The 21,157-nt window shown below is 47.6% G+C and overlaps 1 protein-coding gene across 11 annotated transcripts in view; it reads left to right on the plus strand.

Annotated features, from left to right (window-relative positions):
• KSR1 (kinase suppressor of ras 1) overlaps positions 1-21,157 on the plus strand; it is a 51,101-nt gene that overhangs the window by 25,941 nt on the left and 4,003 nt on the right. For 2 of the 11 annotated variants that reach the window (XM_086859351.1, XM_086859349.1), the window contains exons 2-18: positions 1,497-1,637; positions 10,310-10,457; positions 11,366-11,795; positions 13,820-13,880; positions 14,056-14,126; positions 14,716-14,777; positions 14,886-14,992; positions 15,244-15,412; positions 16,573-16,614; positions 17,141-17,195; positions 17,862-17,907; positions 18,019-18,398; positions 18,487-18,583; positions 18,831-18,964; positions 19,392-19,523; positions 19,799-19,934; positions 20,256-20,389. In XM_086859351.1, the coding sequence (XP_086715477.1) occupies positions 1,497-1,637; positions 10,310-10,457; positions 11,366-11,795; positions 13,820-13,880; positions 14,056-14,126; positions 14,716-14,777; positions 14,886-14,992; positions 15,244-15,412; positions 16,573-16,614; positions 17,141-17,195; positions 17,862-17,907; positions 18,019-18,398; positions 18,487-18,583; positions 18,831-18,964; positions 19,392-19,523; positions 19,799-19,934; positions 20,256-20,389 (2,345 nt within the window). Of the gene's footprint in view, positions 1-1,496; positions 1,638-3,863; positions 4,205-10,309; positions 10,458-11,365; positions 11,796-12,002; positions 13,881-14,055; positions 14,140-14,715; positions 14,778-14,885; positions 14,993-15,243; positions 15,413-16,572; positions 16,615-17,140; positions 17,196-17,861; positions 17,908-18,018; positions 18,399-18,486; positions 18,584-18,830; positions 18,965-19,391; positions 19,524-19,798; positions 19,935-20,255; positions 20,390-21,157 lie in introns of those variants that run through there. The other 9 variants (XM_086859360.1, XM_086859354.1, XM_086859352.1 and 6 more) reach the window with 9 other exon arrangements.

Below are 21,157 nucleotides of genomic sequence, written 5' to 3' on the forward strand. Positions count from 1 at the left end.
TGGGGCTGCCTGGAGGATCCCAGCTCCCCTGCTCCAGAGCCAGGGGAGCTCAGGGCAGGGCACAGCCGAGGGGCTGGTACGGAGAGAGAGCAGCCAGCAACACAGCCAGCAGCAGCCTGTGCCCGTCACACAGGGCCCAGCACGTGGCACATGTGGCACACACAGCAGGGACAGAGCCCCTGGCTGGGCTCTGCCAGGCACACAGCAGCAGCAACCCAACAGTGTGGCAGCCACTGGAGCCCAGACACTGCTGAGCCCATGGCCAGTCCCTCCTGAGGGTGGCCATGCCCTGCCCTGCTCTGGCCAGAGGAAGCAGACAAGGGGTGGAAAAAAGGAAGTGCTGTCAGCCCCTTTGTATGGAAAGAGGTACTGAGAACCATGATTGGGATTTCTAGTTCCTTGCGGATCTGGCACTCCAAAGCTGCATTGGGAAGTTATGAAAAGGCTCCCCTGGTTTCAGCAGGGTGGTCAGAGTCAGAATACAAAGGGATGGCTTAGTTTCTAGGACATGGCAGTCCTGGACTGCCTCTCCTGGGAATGGCAGTGCTTTGCATTGCTCTGGGCATGGCAGGAATTGGAATCACTTTGGTATTCACACACTTTTTGATAAATTTTAAATTGTACGACACTGCTGTCAGAATTCAGTGTGTGTGCAGAGATAAACTTGTTATACCTGATGGTTGAAAGGAATAGATTGCTCATAAAACATAATCTCAACTAACTTCATAGGAAAACACTTAAACTCTAAGAGGAGACACATTATAATGGTCAAAGAATCCATGTTTGTTTTTTCCTTTACATTTTCAGTCTGATAATGTCACAAATGCTAAAATTTGTTGACTAAGAACAAGTTCTGGTTTATAAATCATGGATCAACTAACTTGCTTTGAGGCATTGTTTTGTTAGGAAGGTTTTGAAGCTTAAGCCTGCCTCATGGGAATGTGTGACACAGTGAGCAATCTTTGGAGAGTATTTTCTTTTTGATAAGCAAACATAAGGCACAGATAATACTCATTTTTGCTGTTTTATTCTTCTGTGACTAAAGTGAAGAATTCTGTGTAGTGCATTGTCCATGAGATGGTCGGATGATAAAAGCTTTGGAATAAAATTTTAGAAGATGTGCAGCAATCATCTAGTCCAACTGTCTGAATTTTTGTTCTTTTAAGTTAACTGCTTTTAATGTTGATTTTGTAATAGAAATGCCCATCAGATAACAGACCTCAGAGACTTTGGGTACTTTGGCTACTCCTGCCTCAGAACTGCTGTTGATGGGGGTTTAGAGTAGGTCCTGCCTTCTGTTGGAATGGTGAAGAGCAAAGATGCTCAGCATGAGGGAAATGTACCACATGGATTTCCCCGAGAGCTCCTAGGAGGATGTCATTCCTATGTCATGAAAGAGCCTTGCTCACAAGCCAGCATCCCCTGTGTACAAACACAGCCTGGGAAGGGTCAGCACATGCCAAGGAAGCTCACAGTTTTCTTTCTGGACCCCACAGGTGAAGCTGATTGACTACATCCACAGGCAGCGACAGTGCAAGCTGAGCGTGCCCCTGAGCGACCGCACCGCGGAGCTCAACAGCTACCCCCGCTTCAACGACTGGCTGGACATCGTCAATGTCAGGAAGGAGGTGGTGCAGGTAAGCAGGGGGACACAGCCCTCACACAGAGCCCTCCTGTCCCTTCAGTGCCTTTCCCAGCTGCCTGCTGGGTCTGAGAGCCACAGCAGGACTTAATCACTACCTTTTTGGTACTGATAGTACTGTGCTGCACTGTGTTCTGTGTCCAGTATTAGCCGAAACAGGACCATTGTTACAGTCTCACACACACACACACACACACACACACACATGCATGTAGAGCTCAGTCCACTGACAGCTAAATGAGGCAGAAAAGGCTTTTTCTATTCTTTTTCCCATTTTTGCCTCTGCAGGCCAGGTCATGGTGTTCTCATTCAATTCTCTTTGATCATTAAACAACCAAAAATTTTCTTTGACCTCAGCAGGAATCTGCCTGGGTGAAAAATTCCACCAATTTCCATGCAAGTTATTCTAGCTTGGTTCTGATGTAACTAAGTGGTCTCTGGTGAAACAGGATGGCTTCAGGACCAAGTTGTTACTTTTATTTCCTACTGTTCATTTTGAATGTGATGCTGGTGCTGCCTTCCAGCCCAGCAAAGTTTTGGGTTGCACAGCCAGAGGTGCAGCAGTGACAATGAGAGGACAAAAGCAGCCTGTTGACGTGGCCAAACTGCTAGGCTCCCAGCTAGTGTTGGTTTCTAAGGTTACTGGAATTGCCTGAGTCTAAAAGAATGTCTTTGTAGCTTTTTTATAAATCCTTTGTGATGCTTACAGAACAGGGGGCAGGGAAGAGGTGAAGAAAAGCAGGGAGGGAGGTGGACAGTTAAAATCTGCCAGATCCTGCTAAATTAGGGAGCAGAGAGGGTTGAGACTGCCCTTCTGTATGTGTGGTCACCAAAAGGAGTGAACAAATTTGGGTTTGGTCTAAGGCAGAATGAATTTTCCAGATCTTTATTATTCATGTTCTCTTGCTGCCCCCTCCCAAACAGTATCCAATTGAATGAACTCTGTTCCTTCTGGGACAGAACTGTAAGAAGTGTAGAAAGTACTGAAATTCCTTTGGGATTCCAAATGTATGGTTGGTTATCTTTTAAGGGGACTGCATCCATTTCATGCAGCTGCAGGCAACTTCTGTAGCACTTGTATTAGCTGGACAGCAGAACTGCAACACCCTGTGGGTCATTAAAATAATTTCTGAGTAGGCATGCTGGAACAGGCTGTGAGCTGGGGGGAGTGGAAATAGCTGGGCTAATAAACTAAGTGCTCTGCTCTTGCAGTGATTTTTTTTTTTTTTTTTTTTTTTTTGGTGCTGTTATTTCACTGCTCAGAAAATAGCCATGCAGCCACTGTTGGTGTTGGACACTGACATCAGCACTGTGCTGAGAGCTGTCTGGGATGAGTTACCTTTCAGAAATGTCTCCGGTATCATGGGATCATTCCTGCTCTTGTCCAGGTTTCATACAGCATGTTGAACTGCTGAAAAGCAGTTTTCAGCTGAAAGCTTTCAAAATGGAAATCACTGACAGAAGGAGCTTTAATAGGTTAGTTATTACAAAATCTAGAGTGGTTTCTCGCTTTGTGCACCCTGCCTGTAACAGGATGGGGAGGAGCCTTTGCAGACAGGGTTGAGCAGGCCACCCTGAAAATAGGGACCCTCAAGTGGTTCTGGTTCTGTGCTACTGGGAACAGCTTCCCATCTCTCAGATGCTGTTAGCTTGCTGTAAAATGGAAATAGCCATGCTGGGTTCCATTCTTAAGGCTTTCAAAAAAACAGAGCAGAGAGGAGGAAAACTGCACAAGTGTCACAGTGTGTTCACATGGCACATGGCCCCCTCTTCTTGTGCCTTTTAGGCCATGAAACTGATTGGAGAGATTGCCAAGTACCTGTGGAGTCCTAGAAGAGCTGCCTCAGAGCCCTGCCCTGGGCACCTCTGAGAGCTGAACAGAACAGCAGGTCTGGCACAGGAAGAGGTACGCTGGAGGGCTCTCTCTTGCTTGCTTGTCAGGGACAAATCAGGAGAAAGGCCTGAGTTCATGGGGTTTTTGCTTTTTTAAATGGTTCTGATTCTCTTTGCATTTTTAGTGCTATTGGAGGGATTTTCAAGACTGTGCTAATCTGTGACATAACTCCGTTGAAAAGCAGCCTAATTGCAGGAGTTCTTTAGCTCAGTGGTGAGAGGAACAATGCTCTGTTTCTCTGTCTCCCCTCCCCTCCCCTCGCTCCCCCCAGTCTTCTCCCAAATAAAGCTGCCATGCAGGGAAGCACAGAAGCTCCCAGGCTCTCCTGTCAGAAATAGAGCAGCAGCTCCAATTTAGAATATCTGCTGACTCCTCTACTCCTGAGTGAAGACTATTTTTGCTCAGTGACTTGCTCTAGACATTGTGAAGCTCAAAAGCTCTGGTGATTATAATTGCTGGGCTCCTTTATTTCTTTGAAAAACTATATTTAAAATGAGAATAATGACTGCTGGTAAAATCCTTTAGTTCTGGAAGAGATTACAGCAATAACAATGCAGTGTTTATGGCGCTGGGCAACAGCTAAAGCTGCCGAGAGCTCGGACAGCAGAGAGCCGGTGACGCTGCGCCGGGTGCGAGGGCTGGGCTGTGCCGACCTTGTGGGCCTGCAGGTAGGTGGGCACTGCCAGCTCCCAGTCTGGGATCCTGTTGGCTCTCTGGGAATACACAGTTCTGAGGGGTAAGGAAACTTGGAACCCCCACCCCAACCTGTGCTATTTCTGTGGCTTTGTTACTGTTCCTCTAATCGGTTGCCAGACAGATTTTTATCATAGAAAGTGGTAGCAGGCTCTGTTCTGGAGCTGGGTTAATGTGGTGCTGTAACTTGCTTTTTAAGTATTTCTCTAGTGAATGCTGGAGTCCTTGTTTTTGCTTAGGAGTTATAAGCAATTAATCTAATAGATTAATTCTAGAGACCAATTGTATGTATAGTTTAATAGCAAAAATGATGTATAAATGGTTAAATATGGTGGATTGAAAGTGAGCAAAGAGGTACTTGAACTGAGACGTAGAAAAAACAAGGCAAGGAGCCTTACAGACAGAAGGCGTGTTTATGCTATGTAGTCATCTCAAGCAGGTAAAAGTTGCTCTGAAAATGGTCCTAGAAAAATACATTGATCTGGATTGTCCTGCTTGCCTTGGGAGTTGGTGTCAGGAATTGGGAGGGGAGTGGGAGGGAAGGAGAATGAGAACAAGAGTGCTGTCTCCACTCTTGAGCTGATGGAAGAAGTCTCCCGCAAAGCTATTTTCTGGGTTCTGAGTTTGGAGCATGTCTGCCAAATAGAAGAGACTAAAAAAAATTCTGTTGGCTTATTTTCTTCAGCACAGAAAGCCATTTTCTCTGCCTTTATCACTGTGCTTCCCAGAAACATAACTATTGTATTTGTTCCCACATGTAAATTGTCATTGTCTTAAAAACTAACTTAAGAACAGAGTCATCTTCTTACCATATTCTGAAGCATGTCTGGGCCAGCCCTGCTGGCTGTGGAGCAGGGGTGCCAGTCAGTCAAGCTTGGAAAGCTGTTTTTAGAGTGGGTAACTGTCATACATGGGGAGGGGCACATCCTGCCCTGGGGTCTGCTGGCCACGAGCAGGGCTGTGCCACCAGGAGCAGGTGGAACAGGGCTGCAGTTGGGCTGCTTTGTGGCTGTTCCTTTTGGGAACAGATTTGAGTCCCAATTGTGCCCTGGCAGCCTTTTCTGGGATACCTCCTGCCTGCCTGTGCAGCCCATCCCCAGCCAGCATTGATGCCAAAGACCTGCAGAGCAGAGCAAGGCAGGGGCAGTGCTGGGCACGGCGGGAGCAGAGCAGGCAGGGCTCGTGCCTTGAGCAGGAATTGTCTGCCAGGGGCCTCGTACTGCCCTGTGAAAATGCCTCTGTCATGGGTGAACCACGGGCCTGGGGCTGCTGTGAGCCCCTGCAGAGGGTTCTGTTTGCACAGGGTGGCCCAGCTTGTAGCAGATCTGTCATTGGAGGAGTTGTGAGGGTTTTTTGTGAGTGCATCCTTTGGATGGGAGATAGAAGAAGCAGATCTGCCTACGCCTATCAGGTTTCCACAGCTGTATCCTCTCATCTTTTTCTGTCAGTGTATCTGCATGAACAGGCCATGAGGACCGTGGCTGTTTGTTGGGGATTTCCATGGATCTGGCAGCAGGAGCTCTGGCTGGCCCACCAGATAGCAGAGATCCTGGCTGTGCTAATTGTGTCTATGCAAATTAACTCTGTCCTGCAGCCTTCCTTGAACTAATATTCCCTCACTGTTCCAGCTGAAGGCCCCTTCCCAGTGTAAGCAGCTCTTGGAAAATAGTCTCTACCACTGCCAGGCTTCCCCTTCCCTGCCATGGGTTCCAGGTGCCCCTTGCAGCCTTGGCCACCGTGAACCTTCGTGGCCTGAAGTCAGCCCAAGGGATCTGCAACTGCTACACCTGGCTGCCACAGAAGAGTAGTGACAGCAGCTCTCTTGTCCCCAAAGAGCCAACTGGACAGAATGCCCTGAGCCTGTCAACTCCTTGCCAGCTTCTGCTGCGAAGTGAAACAGTGAGGAGGGTGATGTTAGGTGAAACCATAGCCTGTTTATGCTCACAGCTTAATGCAAGCTGGAAATTTCAAGTGAGAAGGCTTTCCAGAATGCCCATAAAATCTCTAGGAATTTAATAATACAGCAATTTTTCAGTACCTTCATCACTGGGCACCAGAAAAATAGTGCAAAATAACAACTAGCAGGCACAAGATACTCTTAAGAGCATCTTTACATGCTTTGCTTAGAGCTGTCAGTGGGAATTTAAGCACCTTATGTAATGGGCTTTCTCTTCTAGCATCTGCTGTTTCACGGGAGGATGATTGGAGAGGGAATGTATTGATTTTAGAGGAGGCATTTGGGGCCTTGACAACTGTCCAGCTCTACAGGAAGAGCTGTGGCTACTGGGTCAAGGAGCAGATCAGGCTGATTTTGCAGAGTGCCTGCAGCAGCATTAGCTACGTAGGCTTATCTGCAGGGTGGAATCTTTACCAAAAATAACCCCTCCACTGTGTTAGATACCAGCATTTTTGTCATGTTTCAGGGATTTAAATTGGACACTAGACAAGATTAAAGACTGTTGTGAACTCTTCACCCTGAGTAATTGAGACTGACCCTTGGATGGCTCCTTGGATGCATTGGTACTCACTTTTCTCTCTTTAGACATGTGCACCATGAAGTGCAGTCTGTGTCTGATATGCAGGAGGGCTTTAGGGAAAAGTCCTCTTACCTGTTGTAGGGAGGAATAATTTCCTGCTTTGGACTTTTTAGCATCTCTTCTGCTGAGCAGTGCATGGTTAGGCTTTAGATTTTGCTGGCAGTTATGAGGTGCTGAAGATTGAAAGCAGATTCTGTTTTCTCCTGCTTTTTCTCTCTGTTTTTAAATCTGACCTTGTTAGTAGAGTACTGTCTGAATATCTTGCAGCTCTCCCTGTCAGGACAAGGTGTGCCCAGGGAGGTGGTGTTGAGCTTGGTCCTAATGCAAGCCTTTAATCTGCATTTTTAAAGCTGTTTTTAAAAGCCTCAGCACCCACTGAAGAAGCAGGTAAAGAGAGATCTGCTGGACTCACATTTCTCACTCTCAGAGGTGAGGAGTGGGAGTAACCCCTGTGCAAGGGTCCAGAGCTGCACTGAGGGGCCAGAGCCCCCCACATACCCCTGAGCAGGGGCCCTCCCCCCACAGCAGCTGAGCCAGGGCAGCAGCAGAACATGTTTGAGAGCCACCCTGAACTAGTGACCCTCCTCACTGTCACACTGCCTGGGGGGTGACACACAGCCAAGGCAGAGCAGGCCAATCTTACAGGGATCAGGTTGACCAGTTTTATATTAAGCCACCACATATGTGCAGCACATGAGTGGCTGTTTAAAGAAAGCCTCTTACTTCCCCTCCCTCCCCCTCTTTTAAGGCTTATTTCTTTTGTCGCGTGTCATGGGGGCTGGAAGCAGGTTCAGAAAGTCTGAGCTCTCCCAGCTCAAGGTCATTTGGATTGTTTAAATACAATCTCCTTTTCTGTACTTTCTACTTTCCTACAACTTGCTATTCTGTCTTTCTAAAATTCAACTACTGAGCAGAAGAGGAGCTTGGGCTCTGTGTGGGTGTGGCCCCCTCGGGCAGGGTCTGTGTAGGAGAGGGCTGGGCTGCAGAGCTGGGCCTTGGGGGGACCATCACAGACCAGTCAGCTCTAGGCAGAGACTGTGTCCTCCAAAGGGATGAGGCAAAGGAAGAGCACCCTGACACTTAAGAGCTCAAGAGCTTGACATCTTAAAAAAATCGTTTTCTTTGCAACCAGGAAGGCTTGAATCCTTGATGCAGCTTGAAGGTTGGTTCCTGCCACAGAACAGGCATTGGAGAAACCAGATCCCCAGCAGTGCAGCCACCAGTGCCGCCCCAGCTGGTCCTGCATTCCAGCTACCACTGGCTTTGGTGGGAAGCTCTGCTCTCCTGAGGAAACCTTGGTTTCTTCCACTTCACCAGCTAGCTTATTAACAGTTCTGTTAAGTTTCTGGGCATGAAAGCCTAGGAAGTGAGGGGATCCTGAGCAACGGGACTGGGGAGCTCCTGTTGGGATCTGGAATGATGCTCCTACCTACAGCAAGAGCTACGTAGTCTGTGTTCTTTTCTTAGAGGGGAATGCTGAGAGTGAGGAAATGTTTCAAAGTAATTCAAAACTGGCATCACTGTAATTCCACTTACTCTAATACTGTGGAACAGTATGAAATAAGATAAATGTTTTTGTAAGACATTGGCTTTTCATTATGCTTCACAGGGCACCACTGGCTGCCTGGCTCCAAGAGCACCTGGGCTGGGGTAAAAAACTGTCTCCATGTCCAACTAAACCTTGATCCCTGTTTCCCCCTGTCCCCTTTAGAGTGCTGGAGTCCTTCTACCGGGGGCCTGGTCCTGCATGGCAGAACAAGGCTGCTTCTGTGAGCTGCCAGGGAGAGGAATTCAGGGGGTGCTGGGGGAAGGACTCATTCTGTGAGAGAGACTTGGTGCAGTTCTGGTGGCACCAGCCCAGCTCAGCTGGGGCTCTGTGTGAACAAACTGTGCTGCCTTCATGCTGGGGTGTTGGAATTGTGGAAACACATTGCAGGTCCAGCTCTGAGCATCTGGACCCCTGGGAGTTTTATTTTTTGGAGTGTGATGGCAGGGCAGGAGACAGATTTTTCACTGTCTCTGTTCTTTATGAACTTTATCCAAGTCATTCAGGAACAAGCTTTTGGGGGCAGTCTTATTCCTGTGTCATGGTGGTGCAGATGTGCAGAAAAATGAGTAATACCCAGCATCAGTTGTGATGTCTGTGCTTCTGCTATTCTGCAAAGACTAGTTATAGATATAAAAAAAAAAGGAAAATCTACCCAAACTTCATTGAACTCTGGCTCTGCTCTGGTCCTGCTTCGTGCTTACTGCTCATTTAAATTCCTGGCCTCCCTTTGAGTCAGCTGTGTTTTGTGTTTCATCCAGTTCAGGGCATGTGACAGAAGATTCAGGATGTGTTTCTTAGACTTCTGCTCTTTCTTTATTTATTCTTTTTCTTTGCTCCATGGTACAGTTACTAAAATTAGGAACTTTGTGTTGCCACCTACAAAGCTCCAAAGGTTGGGACTGTTGAGCGCTGTCACAGCTGAAAGTCCTGCATCAGCTCTCAAAGCAAGAGTCTGGGTTAGAAAAAACGCAATTATTAAAGGACATTCAGCACATTCATGTCTGCTTTTGAGTTGGAAGTAGGATTTAAGGACTAGAGGATTTCAAGCTTTTTGTTTCACCAAGCAGTGAGACACACTTTTGAGCTTCCCCTTCAAATGAAGTTTAAAACCTTTTATATAGATTGATTCCAGGAGTTGAAACTTTAGGATAAAGGACAAATATTGTGAAATTTGTGATCTCATTGTGAGAATAGGCATCAGGGAGGTTTGTTAAGGCAGAACTTTTCAGGGAAATTCCTGGGTATCTGGGCTAAGTATCCTGGTTTTGTTTATTAACCACAATTGCTGCAGACTTACACTGGAAACACTTGAATGGGGGAGGAAAGAGACACAGCTCAGTTCTGTCAGGAAATACCAGATCATTTTGTGCTTTCCAGGCTCTTGTATCTTTTGTGTCTGCCTGATCTGAACCTTATCACTGTGGGGCTTTGGTGTATTAAGATGTAGAAGGAGTTCTGCACAGATATCTCTCCAGGCAGGATACGGGTAAGGCTGGTTCTCTGATGAAGGAAAAACAGCTTGAGGAGGAGGCCGCTATCTTTGTCAAAATATTTTTTTTTTGTTCAAATAAAGAAGTAATTTTCCTCACTGTTTCTGCTGTTCACTTCAGTACTGAAAAGCCAGATGTGCTTATCTGACACTTTTTAAGGTTTTAGACCTGTTTTATTTCTGACTGTATTTTTAATGAACAAGTTAAATTTCATTAGTAGCTTTGCCAAAATTTCCCACAAGGGGGGAAGAGTATTTTGATTCCTTGTAATCCTAAGTGGAATAGCAGAAGATGACCAGTGCCAGAGGTGCAAAGCACACTCACACCCCAGGCAGGAGAGAGAGCAGCTGTGGCACTGCTGGCCCTGCCAGAGAGGGGCTCTGCCAAAAGGAGTGAGCCATGAGTCAGCCCAGGCAGTGAGACAGTGCCACTGCTGAAAGTACCTGACAGGTGACACTCATACATAGAGAGTAACAAAAAGGGTCTTGTCTTCTTTTCCCACAGAGAATACCAGAGGAGCTGACCCTGGATGCCTTACTAGAAATGAATGAGTCAAAGGTGAAAGAAACAATGAAGAGATGTGGAGCCAGAGATGAGGAGTGCTCCAGGCTCAACGGGGCCCTGAGCTGCCTGCGGAAGGTGACGGAGTCAGGTACAGACTGCCTTGTTCTCCTGTGGAATTGGTGTCCCAGCAGCCCAGCCCCATCTGCTGCCTGCCAGACACTGTTTGGGGATGTTCTGTAACCATGGTCAGTGTATAGCTCTGGAATGTGCACAAAGGTACACTGATCAAACCTATCTAGAACTGTCAGTTTGGTTTAGTTTGGACATCAGGTCAGGCAAATAAATGGAAGTAAATGTATGTAGAATCCTCTCCTACTCAGTAGACTATATCCTTATTAACCCTTGCTGTTCAGGTTTGTGTCTAATGCTCCAGTTCATGCTCCATGGGTCAGCATACATCCTTAACTTATTAAATACAACTAGATTCCTTATAGGTGATGCCTTCCCCAAATATTGCCAGCTCAGAGAGAAACCTTCCCCAAGCACTGTAAAATCTGTTTGTACAAGAGCCTCTCCCAGCAGACTGGTACTCATGCACCACATCTTTCTTTGTGCAGTTATCAATCTGTCACTGAAAGGTGATGTTTCCTGCTGGTATTATGACAGTTCATCCATTTGCAAAATAGTAAAGATTAGTTAATGGAAAAAGTCAGCAAACAACTCAGTCTCATATTTCCTTTTTTCTAATCTTTCTTGTCCCAGGCTGTCAAACATTTCCCATCCACACTGTATAAACCAGCCATTGCTCAGGAGTCATGGCATCACCTCTTAGAAAGAAATGGCATGTTTAGAAACCCAGGTATATGTCTCTCTAAAGATGAAATCAGGCCCTGTGCTGAATTTTCCCAGCCTGAGGCCCTGCTGAGGCCCAGGGGAGAGATCATTGCCAGGTGAAACGGGCACCACAGCCCTGCCCAGGAGGGCCTGGGAGCCACGGGCTCGGTGCAGGCAGTGCCCTCCTGCCGGGGCCGTCACTAACGCTGCTCTGTTGGACAGCAGGAGAGCCGAGGGACGATGTGCCGATGGCCCTTCCCGAGCGCCGAGACAGCTCCTGCTCGCAGCCGGAGCCCGCCCGGGCCCCGAGTGCCCCGGCCAAGGGCAGCCAGCAGCAGCCGCGCTCCGTGTCCGCGGTCCCGCCCTGCGAGCCGCCGGCGCCGAGCCACGGGCCCTGGCCCTCGGCAGAGACCCTGCTAGAGCCCATCGTGCTGCCCGCGGCCGGAGGCAGGCCCAGGACTCCGCACAGCATCACCGTCACCCCCCCGGCCACGCCGCAGCCCAAACGCCGGCACCGCCTGAAGCCGCCGCGGACGCCGCCGCCCCCCTGCCGCAAGGTGTTCCAGCTGCTGCCCAACTTCCCGACCCTCACCAGGAGCAAGTCCCACGAGTCTCAGCTGGGCAACAGGATAGACGAAGTTCCTCCAATAAAGTAAGTTCCCTCCCAGACTGGAGCTGGGGCTCTCCCCAGTAAGGGGAGAATATTGACAATGCAGCAAGCGCAGGAGCCTGTGCAAAGCCAGAGGTGTCTGCAAGCCCAACAGCACGTGCTGCAGGCAGCAGCTCCTGCTCTGGCAAAGTGTGTACCTGTCACAGGAATATCAGTGCCTAAAAAATACCTATCTTTTCTTCTTTCTAGGTTCGGTAAGAGATTCTCACAGGGGTGTCTGCAGTGCCTTGCTGAGAGAAGGACCTGTGCTTGTCAGCTCCCTGTTGGCCGTCCCTGGGCAGCCTCTGGAGGTTCTCCACAGGCCCTGCTATACCAGAGCTTCCCTTCACTGAGCAGGAGCTTGGCCTGCCACAGAACCGCAGAGTTTTACTTGGTTACACCTGGTATTATCTAAGATGACACAAGCAAGTCAAAGGAATACTGATGTTTCAAGGGTTAAAGCCAGGGGGTGCTTATCTGTGACCTCAGACAGCTGGCACTGATGCCTCTTCCTACAGGAATTTCACATCTAACCATTTAGTGGCTTTAAATATGCATTGCCCAGTGTCTCTGTAATGAAGTTAAGACAGTTGTGTGCAGCTTTCTGAGGAAGCTGCAGCATGTGCTGGAATGTGGGGTGTTCCCTTTGTGCTGAGGAGTCTGTTCATGTGGGAGATGGCTGGCAGGAGCAGGGCTGGGTTTCTCCTGGCCATTGGGAGTTTTAACCATCCTGAGGTGTGTCCCAGACACAACCTGTAACCTTGGAAACTGATGGAGAGAGATTGGAGCAGTTTGGAAAGTGTCCAAAAGTATTTAAGTATTAAAAAAAGTGTGAAAGTCCAAATAAGGATATTATAGCACTGCACATATAGCTAATGCCCTTTTAAACAAAAATCTCAGGAGTTACTTTCAGAAATAGAAAGATTGCAAAATGAAAATGCCAGCAGAAATCCAAGCATTTCCCTGAGGAGAGTGAGATAATTGGTGCAATGAATGAAAAAGGCATTAGAATAAATTCAAGCAGAAATTAAGGATTTTGGTGCTTCTCTTCATAAAGACCTATTGGCTGGGTTGAAGTCTCTGCTGTGGGCTCTGGTGAGTCCCAGACAATCCCAGACTGGTTGATATTCATTTGAACAATTCTTTGAGGATTTAACCATCTGACCCAATGTTAATAGAAATCTTTACTGCTGTGCTGGGATTGTTTGGATGGCTACACTAGACCAGCAACATTCCTTGGAAAAGCACCTAGCCATTCCAGCCTTTTCCAAGAGGCTGAGGATCACAGATGCCTTTAGGAGCTCCCTGGACTAATGATAAAAGAGGCTGTGGTGCCATCTATGGTCAAGTGAGGAGACTGGCTCTGAGCCAGCCCTGCTGCTGGGCTGACACTTGCACATTGGGGTTTGCCTCAGATGTACAGTATTTCTATGGGTTTAGTTCAGGAAATATGCCAGAACTCTGAGTATTGGAGAGGTTTCAAGAAGTTATGTGCTCTAACCACTGGCATGCTGGATTGGCATTTGGAAGTCTAGATCTCCCTTTCTGCACTTAGCAGCTAGTTAAGTGAGCTCACATGTATGTTTTTGTTTTTCAGGGTCATGCTGGTCCCGTCTAGAAAATTGAGATAATTTTCAATGAAGTAGAATATTCTGAAATCTAGAAAATTGAGATAATTTTCAGTGAAGTAGAATATTCTGGAATCTACTGACACTGCAGGAAAACTGGGTGATGGTTGTTGTGGTAAACCAATTGGGAGTAAACCAATTAGGAGTAAAGTCTGACTTTCCACTTTAAGAACGGCTTAGACCTGATCAGATGGACATTTGTAATCCCTAAATGTAAAACATCATGATTTATGCAATCATATAGAAACAAACACAAGGGGGCAAACCAGTCAGAGCTGTGCTCCTGTGACACCTCATGGCTGGGGGTGCTGACCTGGGGCAGTGACTCTCGCTTTCTGTGCAGGGTGGTGAGCACATGTGAGCAATGCTTCCCTAAACCCTCCTCTTGTTCTCCATCAGAGCTCTCCCAGGGATCCCCCCAGATGGTACGAAGAGACTTTGGCCTGGCTGTGACTCACAGGTGAGCAGCCCAGGGACAGAGCCCAGCAGCCCAGGCAGGGCCGAGGTGGCACAGGACTCTGAGATGGGTTTGGAGTTGGGTCTGGTTTCTCAGTTGTCAAGTTCAGCTACCTATGAATGTTCATTTGCCCTTGAGCACCAGCTAACATCAGTTTTCCCTCTCTTGCCTCCATTAGGTTCTCGACAAAGTCCTGGTTATCTCAGATTTGCCAAGTGTGCCAGAAAAGCATGATGTTCGGGGTGAAGTGTAAGTACTGCAGGTGAGCACATGGGGATTGTGTCCTTCAGAACAGCCTGGAATTGGACTCACCACAGCCTGCAGTAACTCATGTCTCTTGATGTGACGCACTTTAAGCAGTGCCATTGTTTTTCCAGTCCTTCTGACCTGGCAGAGGGATGCTCTGGCACAACTCACACTTGAGGTTGTCAGCCTGACACATGAATGAGCCAAATTTGTTTCCCTGCCACAAGTTTTCTACCTCATCCTGGGCAAATCTTGTAGTGGGAGCTGGATCCCTAAATAACAGCCAGGATATTAATTTTTGCTTCTCTCTTAGGTTTGTTAGTCCAGAGCACTGAGATTTTACTATTTCACTGTTGCTGGCTGAGAGTCAGTGAAAGTAACTCTATTAAAAATAAATCAGATGCTAAGATACATGTGTGGCTTTCATTAGCCTAATGACACAATGGGATTCTCCATACGAATGCTTGCTGCTCTGGGGCTGAGCATTCCAGAACTCCCTCTGAGATTAGCATAAGAATTACAAATTAAGGATAGGCTTCCTCTTTTTGGGAAAGAACAAATTGCTATTTAACATGTAATGGTTATCTTTCAGATTAAAATGTCACAACAAATGTACTAAAGAGGCACCTGCTTGTAGAATATCCTTCCTTCCCAGTAAGTAATTTACTACAAATTTTTGGCATTACAATGCAATTGATGGTATGGAAAGAATAAAAAGTCTCATTAAAGCTGTTTTTCTCCCTTCTCCCACCTGTTTTCCAGTAACAAAAATAAGAAGAACAGAGTCTGTCCCATCTGATATCAATAATCCAGTAGACAGACCCACAGAACCCCAGTTTGGAACTCTCCCCAAAGCACTAACTAAAAAGGTAGGAGGTGGCTGGGGAGCTGCAGTAGGGAGAGGCTGGATCTCACTGGTTGGAGCCAAAACAGCACCTTTAGCTTTCACTTTGCAAGACTTAGATATGTGACCTTTTCTCCCTGTTAAACAGGGGCTGTGCAGAGCTCCAGGTGAAACGATTGAGCATGGGAACAACTTTCCTCTTGTCCGGTAGACACTGAGGGGAACTCCTCCTTTCTCTTTATTGTTTTCTCACAAGTGTCTTTCCCTGCTTTGCAGGAGCATCCACCAGCAATAAACCACCTGGACTCCAGCAGTAATCCTTCTTCTACAACTTCATCCACTCCATCTTCTCCAGCACCTTTCCAGTCTTCCAACCCTCCCAGTGCGACGCCGCCCCCGAACCCATCCCCCATGGGCCAGAGGGATGGGCGGTTTAACTTCCCAGGTAAACTCTCTGGCAGGAGACTCTGCAGACCAGGAATTCATAGGGAGTTGTAGGTTTCTGAATATGTGGTTGTGCCTTAAACAAGATGTCTGATAAAATGAAAACATCTTTCTTGCAAGTTTTTAAAGGGTATCAGCAAGATACCTTTGCAGGAAACAGATTATTGAGGAATGTTTCTCCTTTTCCTTTTTGGAAAAGGACTGAAGAAAAAGCTATTTTTTCTCCTCCTTTCCCCTTTGTGTTGTACAATGCATGCTGCCTGCAACATGTGCTCACCAGGGGCTTTCAGTCAGGAGGGAGGTGCTTGCTGGAGCAGGCTGTAAAAATGAGAACTGGAATGAATTACTTTACCAGACCCTTCCGAAATATAACCCACAATCAATGCCCATTTTTAAACCACTGTCAAGCATGACCGGTGGAGAGGAGCTTACCCTTCATGCCCTGTGGATTGAGAACCCCAGTGTGCAGCTTTAACCAGAGCTGAGAGGGGCAAGAATCTCTGACAAGGGCAAAGATCTAAACAGTGAGAATAAATGTAATTCCTCCAACCTGAAGTCACATGGTGCTCAGTAGCTGCTACATCTGGCCTTCAACACTGCTGAATTTTGCATCAGTTTCTGACCTGTGAACTCACATTGCTGTTTGAGCCTGGTAAAATGGACCAGAGGCAGTTCAGTGTAAGGATTCCACTTCAGCTACTTTGCATTGGGGCAAAGTGCTCAGATTCACTGAAAAAATAAAGCAGGCGGATGGTTCATCATCTTCAGCCTCTGTGGGGACACCTCTGTGAAGCTGAGACATGAGAGCACATCACATCACACCTCATGTGGGCCTGCCTTGCACATTCCTGGGCTCTCCCTTTGCTCCTGCCCCTGGGGATCCAAGTGTGGTGTTTACCTACCAGGCTGTTTGAGAGGTAGCACAGCTTGTGTTTGATCCCTGTCATCTGTCAGGGTCTTCCCAAAATGCATGTGCTGAAATTCCCCCCAGCAGGCTGATAATCCACTAATCTGTTCCCAGCAGTGACCTGGGACTAATTCATTGAATGCACATGAGGCAGTCACTGATGATCCTCTAACCTGTTTGTGTTGTTTTGTTTTTTTCTCCTGGTATATTTTTTTTTATGTTCCTTTTTTACAAAACCCCAATTAATTAAAAAGCTGCCTACTACCTTCAGCATAGACAACAGTTTATCTTCCCAGGTGAGTTGATTGTTTTAATTCTACTAACCAACTTCTACTGCCAAAATAGAACTTGTTTGTAAACCTCTGCATGCTGCCAAGAACAATCATTCTGCTTTAAAAAACCTGTCGAAAACAATCCAGACTTTCTCTTATCTCAGTGTGTATGCAGGCCTCTCTCCCCTAATCTGAGGTAGTGATATGATTTATGTATCAAGATGGAACTTTGAATATTTAGCTCTAGAACATTTGTTTCTTGCTGTGGGATTCTATCCACATCCATGTTCTTCCTTTCTAAAGACTCACTTTTATGGCTCTGTGCCTGGCCAAAAGGACTTTGCAGATAGGTAGGGGAAATGAAAGAGGACTGGGCTCAGCCTCATGTAAGCATAGGAGAGATGAGCATAGTTTTAAAACAGTAAAAGTATAAAATCACTTTGTCTGTGGTTGAGTTTGTAATTCCTATTTGCTATTGCAGTGTTGAAACTTGCACTCCATAGGAGATTAAAGTGTAAAAGATGTATCATAGTTGTTTCTACTTCCCCAGAAATTCCCGGTCCTGCACAAACAGCACAGCTTCCAGAAACTGCTGCAGACACTAAGTAAGTAGAGTTTTAAATCCTTTAATTTGCACAGAATTTACCTGGTGATCCTCAGGTCAGCCAGAAGTGCTGTGTTATGACCAAAAGCGGATTTAACACCTGAGAATTCCCAGGGTAACTTTAATCAATGAGGGCAATGCTGGTATTCCCAGTTGTATAAAGCTGAATATGACACTTAACTCTAAATGGCACACTAAGGAGTCCAAGCCTTTCATATCTAGTCCTGGTTGTTTGAAGGTCAGATGAAACAGAAGTTGAAGTTTTGTAACTCAAAGGGCAAGGCACGCAGAGCTGCAAGCAAACAGCTCTTTGAGGATCCCAAGTACAGGGCATGGAAAAGCTTCCAGCCTGCATTGCCAGCTGCTTCACTGCAGGTGTTTCAGGGGCAGGAATGGGAGTATCTATTCCTGGAACACAGTGTAATAACAGAGCCACACCACTGCCAAATCAATTCCTTAATTATCAAGAATCACTTCTAAGTCTTTGTCCTTTATTTGCCAAAGTGAGCTTAGAGTCCTTCTCTTTTACATGGAGGAGGACTTTTATTTTTCTCTGACCTGTAACTGTCAGGACTGGTCCTGTATTGGCTTCTTCTGCTCCCCTAATGGAGCACAGCCCCCCATTCCCCAGTGACCTCCAACGTTGTTTTCCCTGTTTTTGTTGCAGTGCTGCCCAGCAGCTGGGCACGGGCGGAGGCACACGGGACGCACAGGTGGGTTTGCTGGTTTGCCCTGGAGGTCTCTGTAGCAGCCTGTGCTGCTGGGCTGCTCTTCCCCCCAGGAGGGACTCTGAGCGCAGCTTTCCCTTCCCTTGTTGTGGACAGGTGGAGGAACCAGAGGCGAGTAAGTCGGAGCCCGAGGATGACGAGGATGAGGTGGAAGATTTGCCCCACCGGCGGCCGCACCTGCAGGGGATGATCTACCGCAAACCCAGCCAGACCAGCGTGTACCTACAGGAGTGGGACATCCCCTTTGAGCAGATCCAGCTGGGGGACCCCATTGGCCAGGGCCGCTGGGGCAAGGTCTACAAGGGCAAGTGGCACGGGGAGGTGGCCATCAGGCTGCTGGAGATTGATGGCAACAACCAGGATCATCTCAAGCTCTTCAAGAAGGAGGTGATGAACTACAGGCAGACCCGGCATGAGAACGTGGTGCTGTTCATGGGAGCCTGCATGAACCCCCCTCACTTAGCAATCATTACCAGGTAAGGAGAGAGATCTTTCTATCAGTTCTACTAGATTTGTGCTGTAGAGCTAGCTAATACTGTTCTCCTATGTAAACATTTTCTGTAGCTTCTGCAAAGGAAGGACGCTGCACTCCTTTGTGAGGGACCCCAAGATCTCCCTGGACATCAACAAAACCAGGCAGATAGCACAGGAGATAATTAAGGTAAGGGCTCATTATGCCAAGGGAACCACTGGGTGGGGCCTCAGCCATAGCTCAGAGCTGCACACGGGACTGGGAGCTGCTCCCTCAGCCTTTCGCCACACCTTCCTGCACAAGTCCCACAGGGGCTCTCCCCTAGTTACAACTAATCCTTGACACTGGAGTTAGGAGAGGAAATGTGTTAGAAAGTAGACCGTGCTTGGAAATTATAAAAACCCAAAAACATTTCCATCTCTGCTGTGTTTCCCAGGGCATGGGGTACCTCCACGCAAAGGGGATTGTACATAAGGATCTGAAGTCAAAAAATGTCTTCTATGACAATGGGAAAGTTGTGATCACCGACTTTGGATTATTTGGAATTTCGGGTGTGGTTCAGGAAGGAAGGTAAGTGGAGGTTTCAGTGCTTGAATGACCTCTAGAATGACAAATGGTCAAATAGGGAAACGCTTCCTGCAGTGCATGGGAAGTGTCCATTCGTTTAGTACACACTCAGTTCGCATTGTGCCTGTTTGCACTGTTTTCCTTTCGAGCAGAGTTCTTCCTACAGTTGCAGTAGCACAGCTAGAGAGCTTGGATTAAGACTCAGAGCCCAGAACAAACAAGCCCAGGAAGGAGCTGTGAGAATCAAGCTGACATGTGCCTGTTTGTTAACATGGCAAGAAAATGAAAAACATTATGAAATGAAATTATGAAATTATGAAATGAAAACATTAGCAAATACATTGGAGTAAATAAAGCTGAAGCATCAGGTGCAGCACAGATACGGCCTCCACACCAATGTTTTCATCCTGCTTCTTTCTTTTGGATTCAGGAGGGAGAATGAACTGAAGCTGCCTCATGACTGGCTGTGCTACCTGGCTCCCGAGATTGTCCGTGAGATGGCCCCAGGGAAAGATGAAGACAAGCTGCCTTTCTCCAAAGCTGCAGATATCTATGCCTTTGGGTAAGAAAGGAACACCCAGGAGTACCATGAGGGCTTGCTAACTGAGACTGGCTACTGACCTGAGCCTTCCAGTCAGGGCTCCCTTTCTCTCAGACTCAGGATTTCAGCAGGGACACATTTTCCTCACCTATTCCAAAAGTCGTGGGTGGAAGGGGCTTGCTGCACAGCCTTAGGCACCTCCCAGAGCTCTGCTGAAGCAGCTGCAACAGTGCCAGCACTGGGTATTTTCCCTCTCAGGAGCAGGCAGAAGCCTGACATGTCTGTTGGCATTGCAGGACCGTGTGGTACGAGCTCCAGGCACGGGAATGGCCCTTCAAGACCCAGCCTGCAGAGGCTCTCATCTGGCAGATCGGCAGTGGTGAGGGAGTGAGACAAGTCCTTGCTACTGTCAGCCTGGGCAAAGAAGTCAATGTAAGTACCTCAGCTGCAGGAGTCCCTCATACAGCTGTTTGTCAGGGAGAGAGGGGGCTGCTTCAAGAGATTTATTATAACTCAAAAGAGAAAGGGCAGGAAAGAGGACAGATGAGAGTGGAAGATCAGGTTAAGCCTGTGCCCATAACTGTGGTGCAGAAAAGAACATCCACAGCACGGGACACTCGAATTCTGACAGTGTTCAGGCCCTCTGTGAGCAGTATCTGCCTGGGCTCACACACATCCCAGTGCTCAGACAGTTTTCTGGTCTGCACAGTTGATCCATGAGCTGAGATAATGAGCCACCACTGTCCTCTGCAGGAAATCCTCTCAGCCTGCTGGGCCTTTGACCTCAGCGAGAGGCCCAGCTTCACTGTCCTCATGGAAATGCTTGAAAAACTGCCAAAACTGAACCGCCGGCTCTCCCACCCAGGGCACTTCTGGAAGTCTGCTGAGTGAGTACCTGCTGCTGGTCACAGCACTGATGCCAAGCAATTTGCTAACTGATAGTGTCTGAGCTTTATTTGCTTTCCTGGGGCTGTGAGACCTGACAGGGTGGGAGCACTGCTCCTCTGCTTCTTTAGTTCCTGGGAAATGATGTGACTAAGCCACGAGCCTCAGTTCATTTCCTACTTCAGCATATTCACCTCCCTCCAGCAGCTGACTGATCCCCCTGTTTGGTGTCAGAGAACATCCACAACAGCATTAGGAAGGGCCCAAAGTGATGGTAATGGCAGGTACTGCCTGAGGAAGGGAAGGACCCAAGCACAGGCCACTGTTTCCCTCTGATGTGGTTCAGACTGGATGGGTTTGAGGCCACAGACACATCTGTGTCCAGTGTCCTTTCACCATGTCCTTGGCTCAGTGTTTCTTTTCATCTTGTGAACTGCTCATATTTACTTTCTCTTTGTTCCGATGTTTAACCCACCCCTTCCCTTCCTATAATCCTTCACCCTCTTCCTGCAACACCTGATCAGAACCACCCAAACCCCTAAAACAGGAACTGTCATGGCAGTTTGGTCTCTGCTGGATGTTGGAGGCTTTGGAGTTTTGGTTGAAAACTTTGCCACTTCTCCTGTGCCATTTCCTCCCCATTTAAATGTACTGGATCCCTGACACACCAGTGATGTCCAACAGCTTTAAACTGCAGAAAGCTTCCCCCAGACCCTGGCCTCACCCTCACACAAAGAACATACACTGAGCAGTGGAGCTCCCTCCCACCT

The sequence above is a fragment of the Cyanistes caeruleus genome, chromosome 21, assembly GCF_971803275.1.
Source record: "Cyanistes caeruleus chromosome 21, bCyaCae1.hap1.1, whole genome shotgun sequence".
Classification (NCBI taxonomy): Eukaryota; Metazoa; Chordata; class Aves; order Passeriformes; family Paridae; genus Cyanistes; species Cyanistes caeruleus.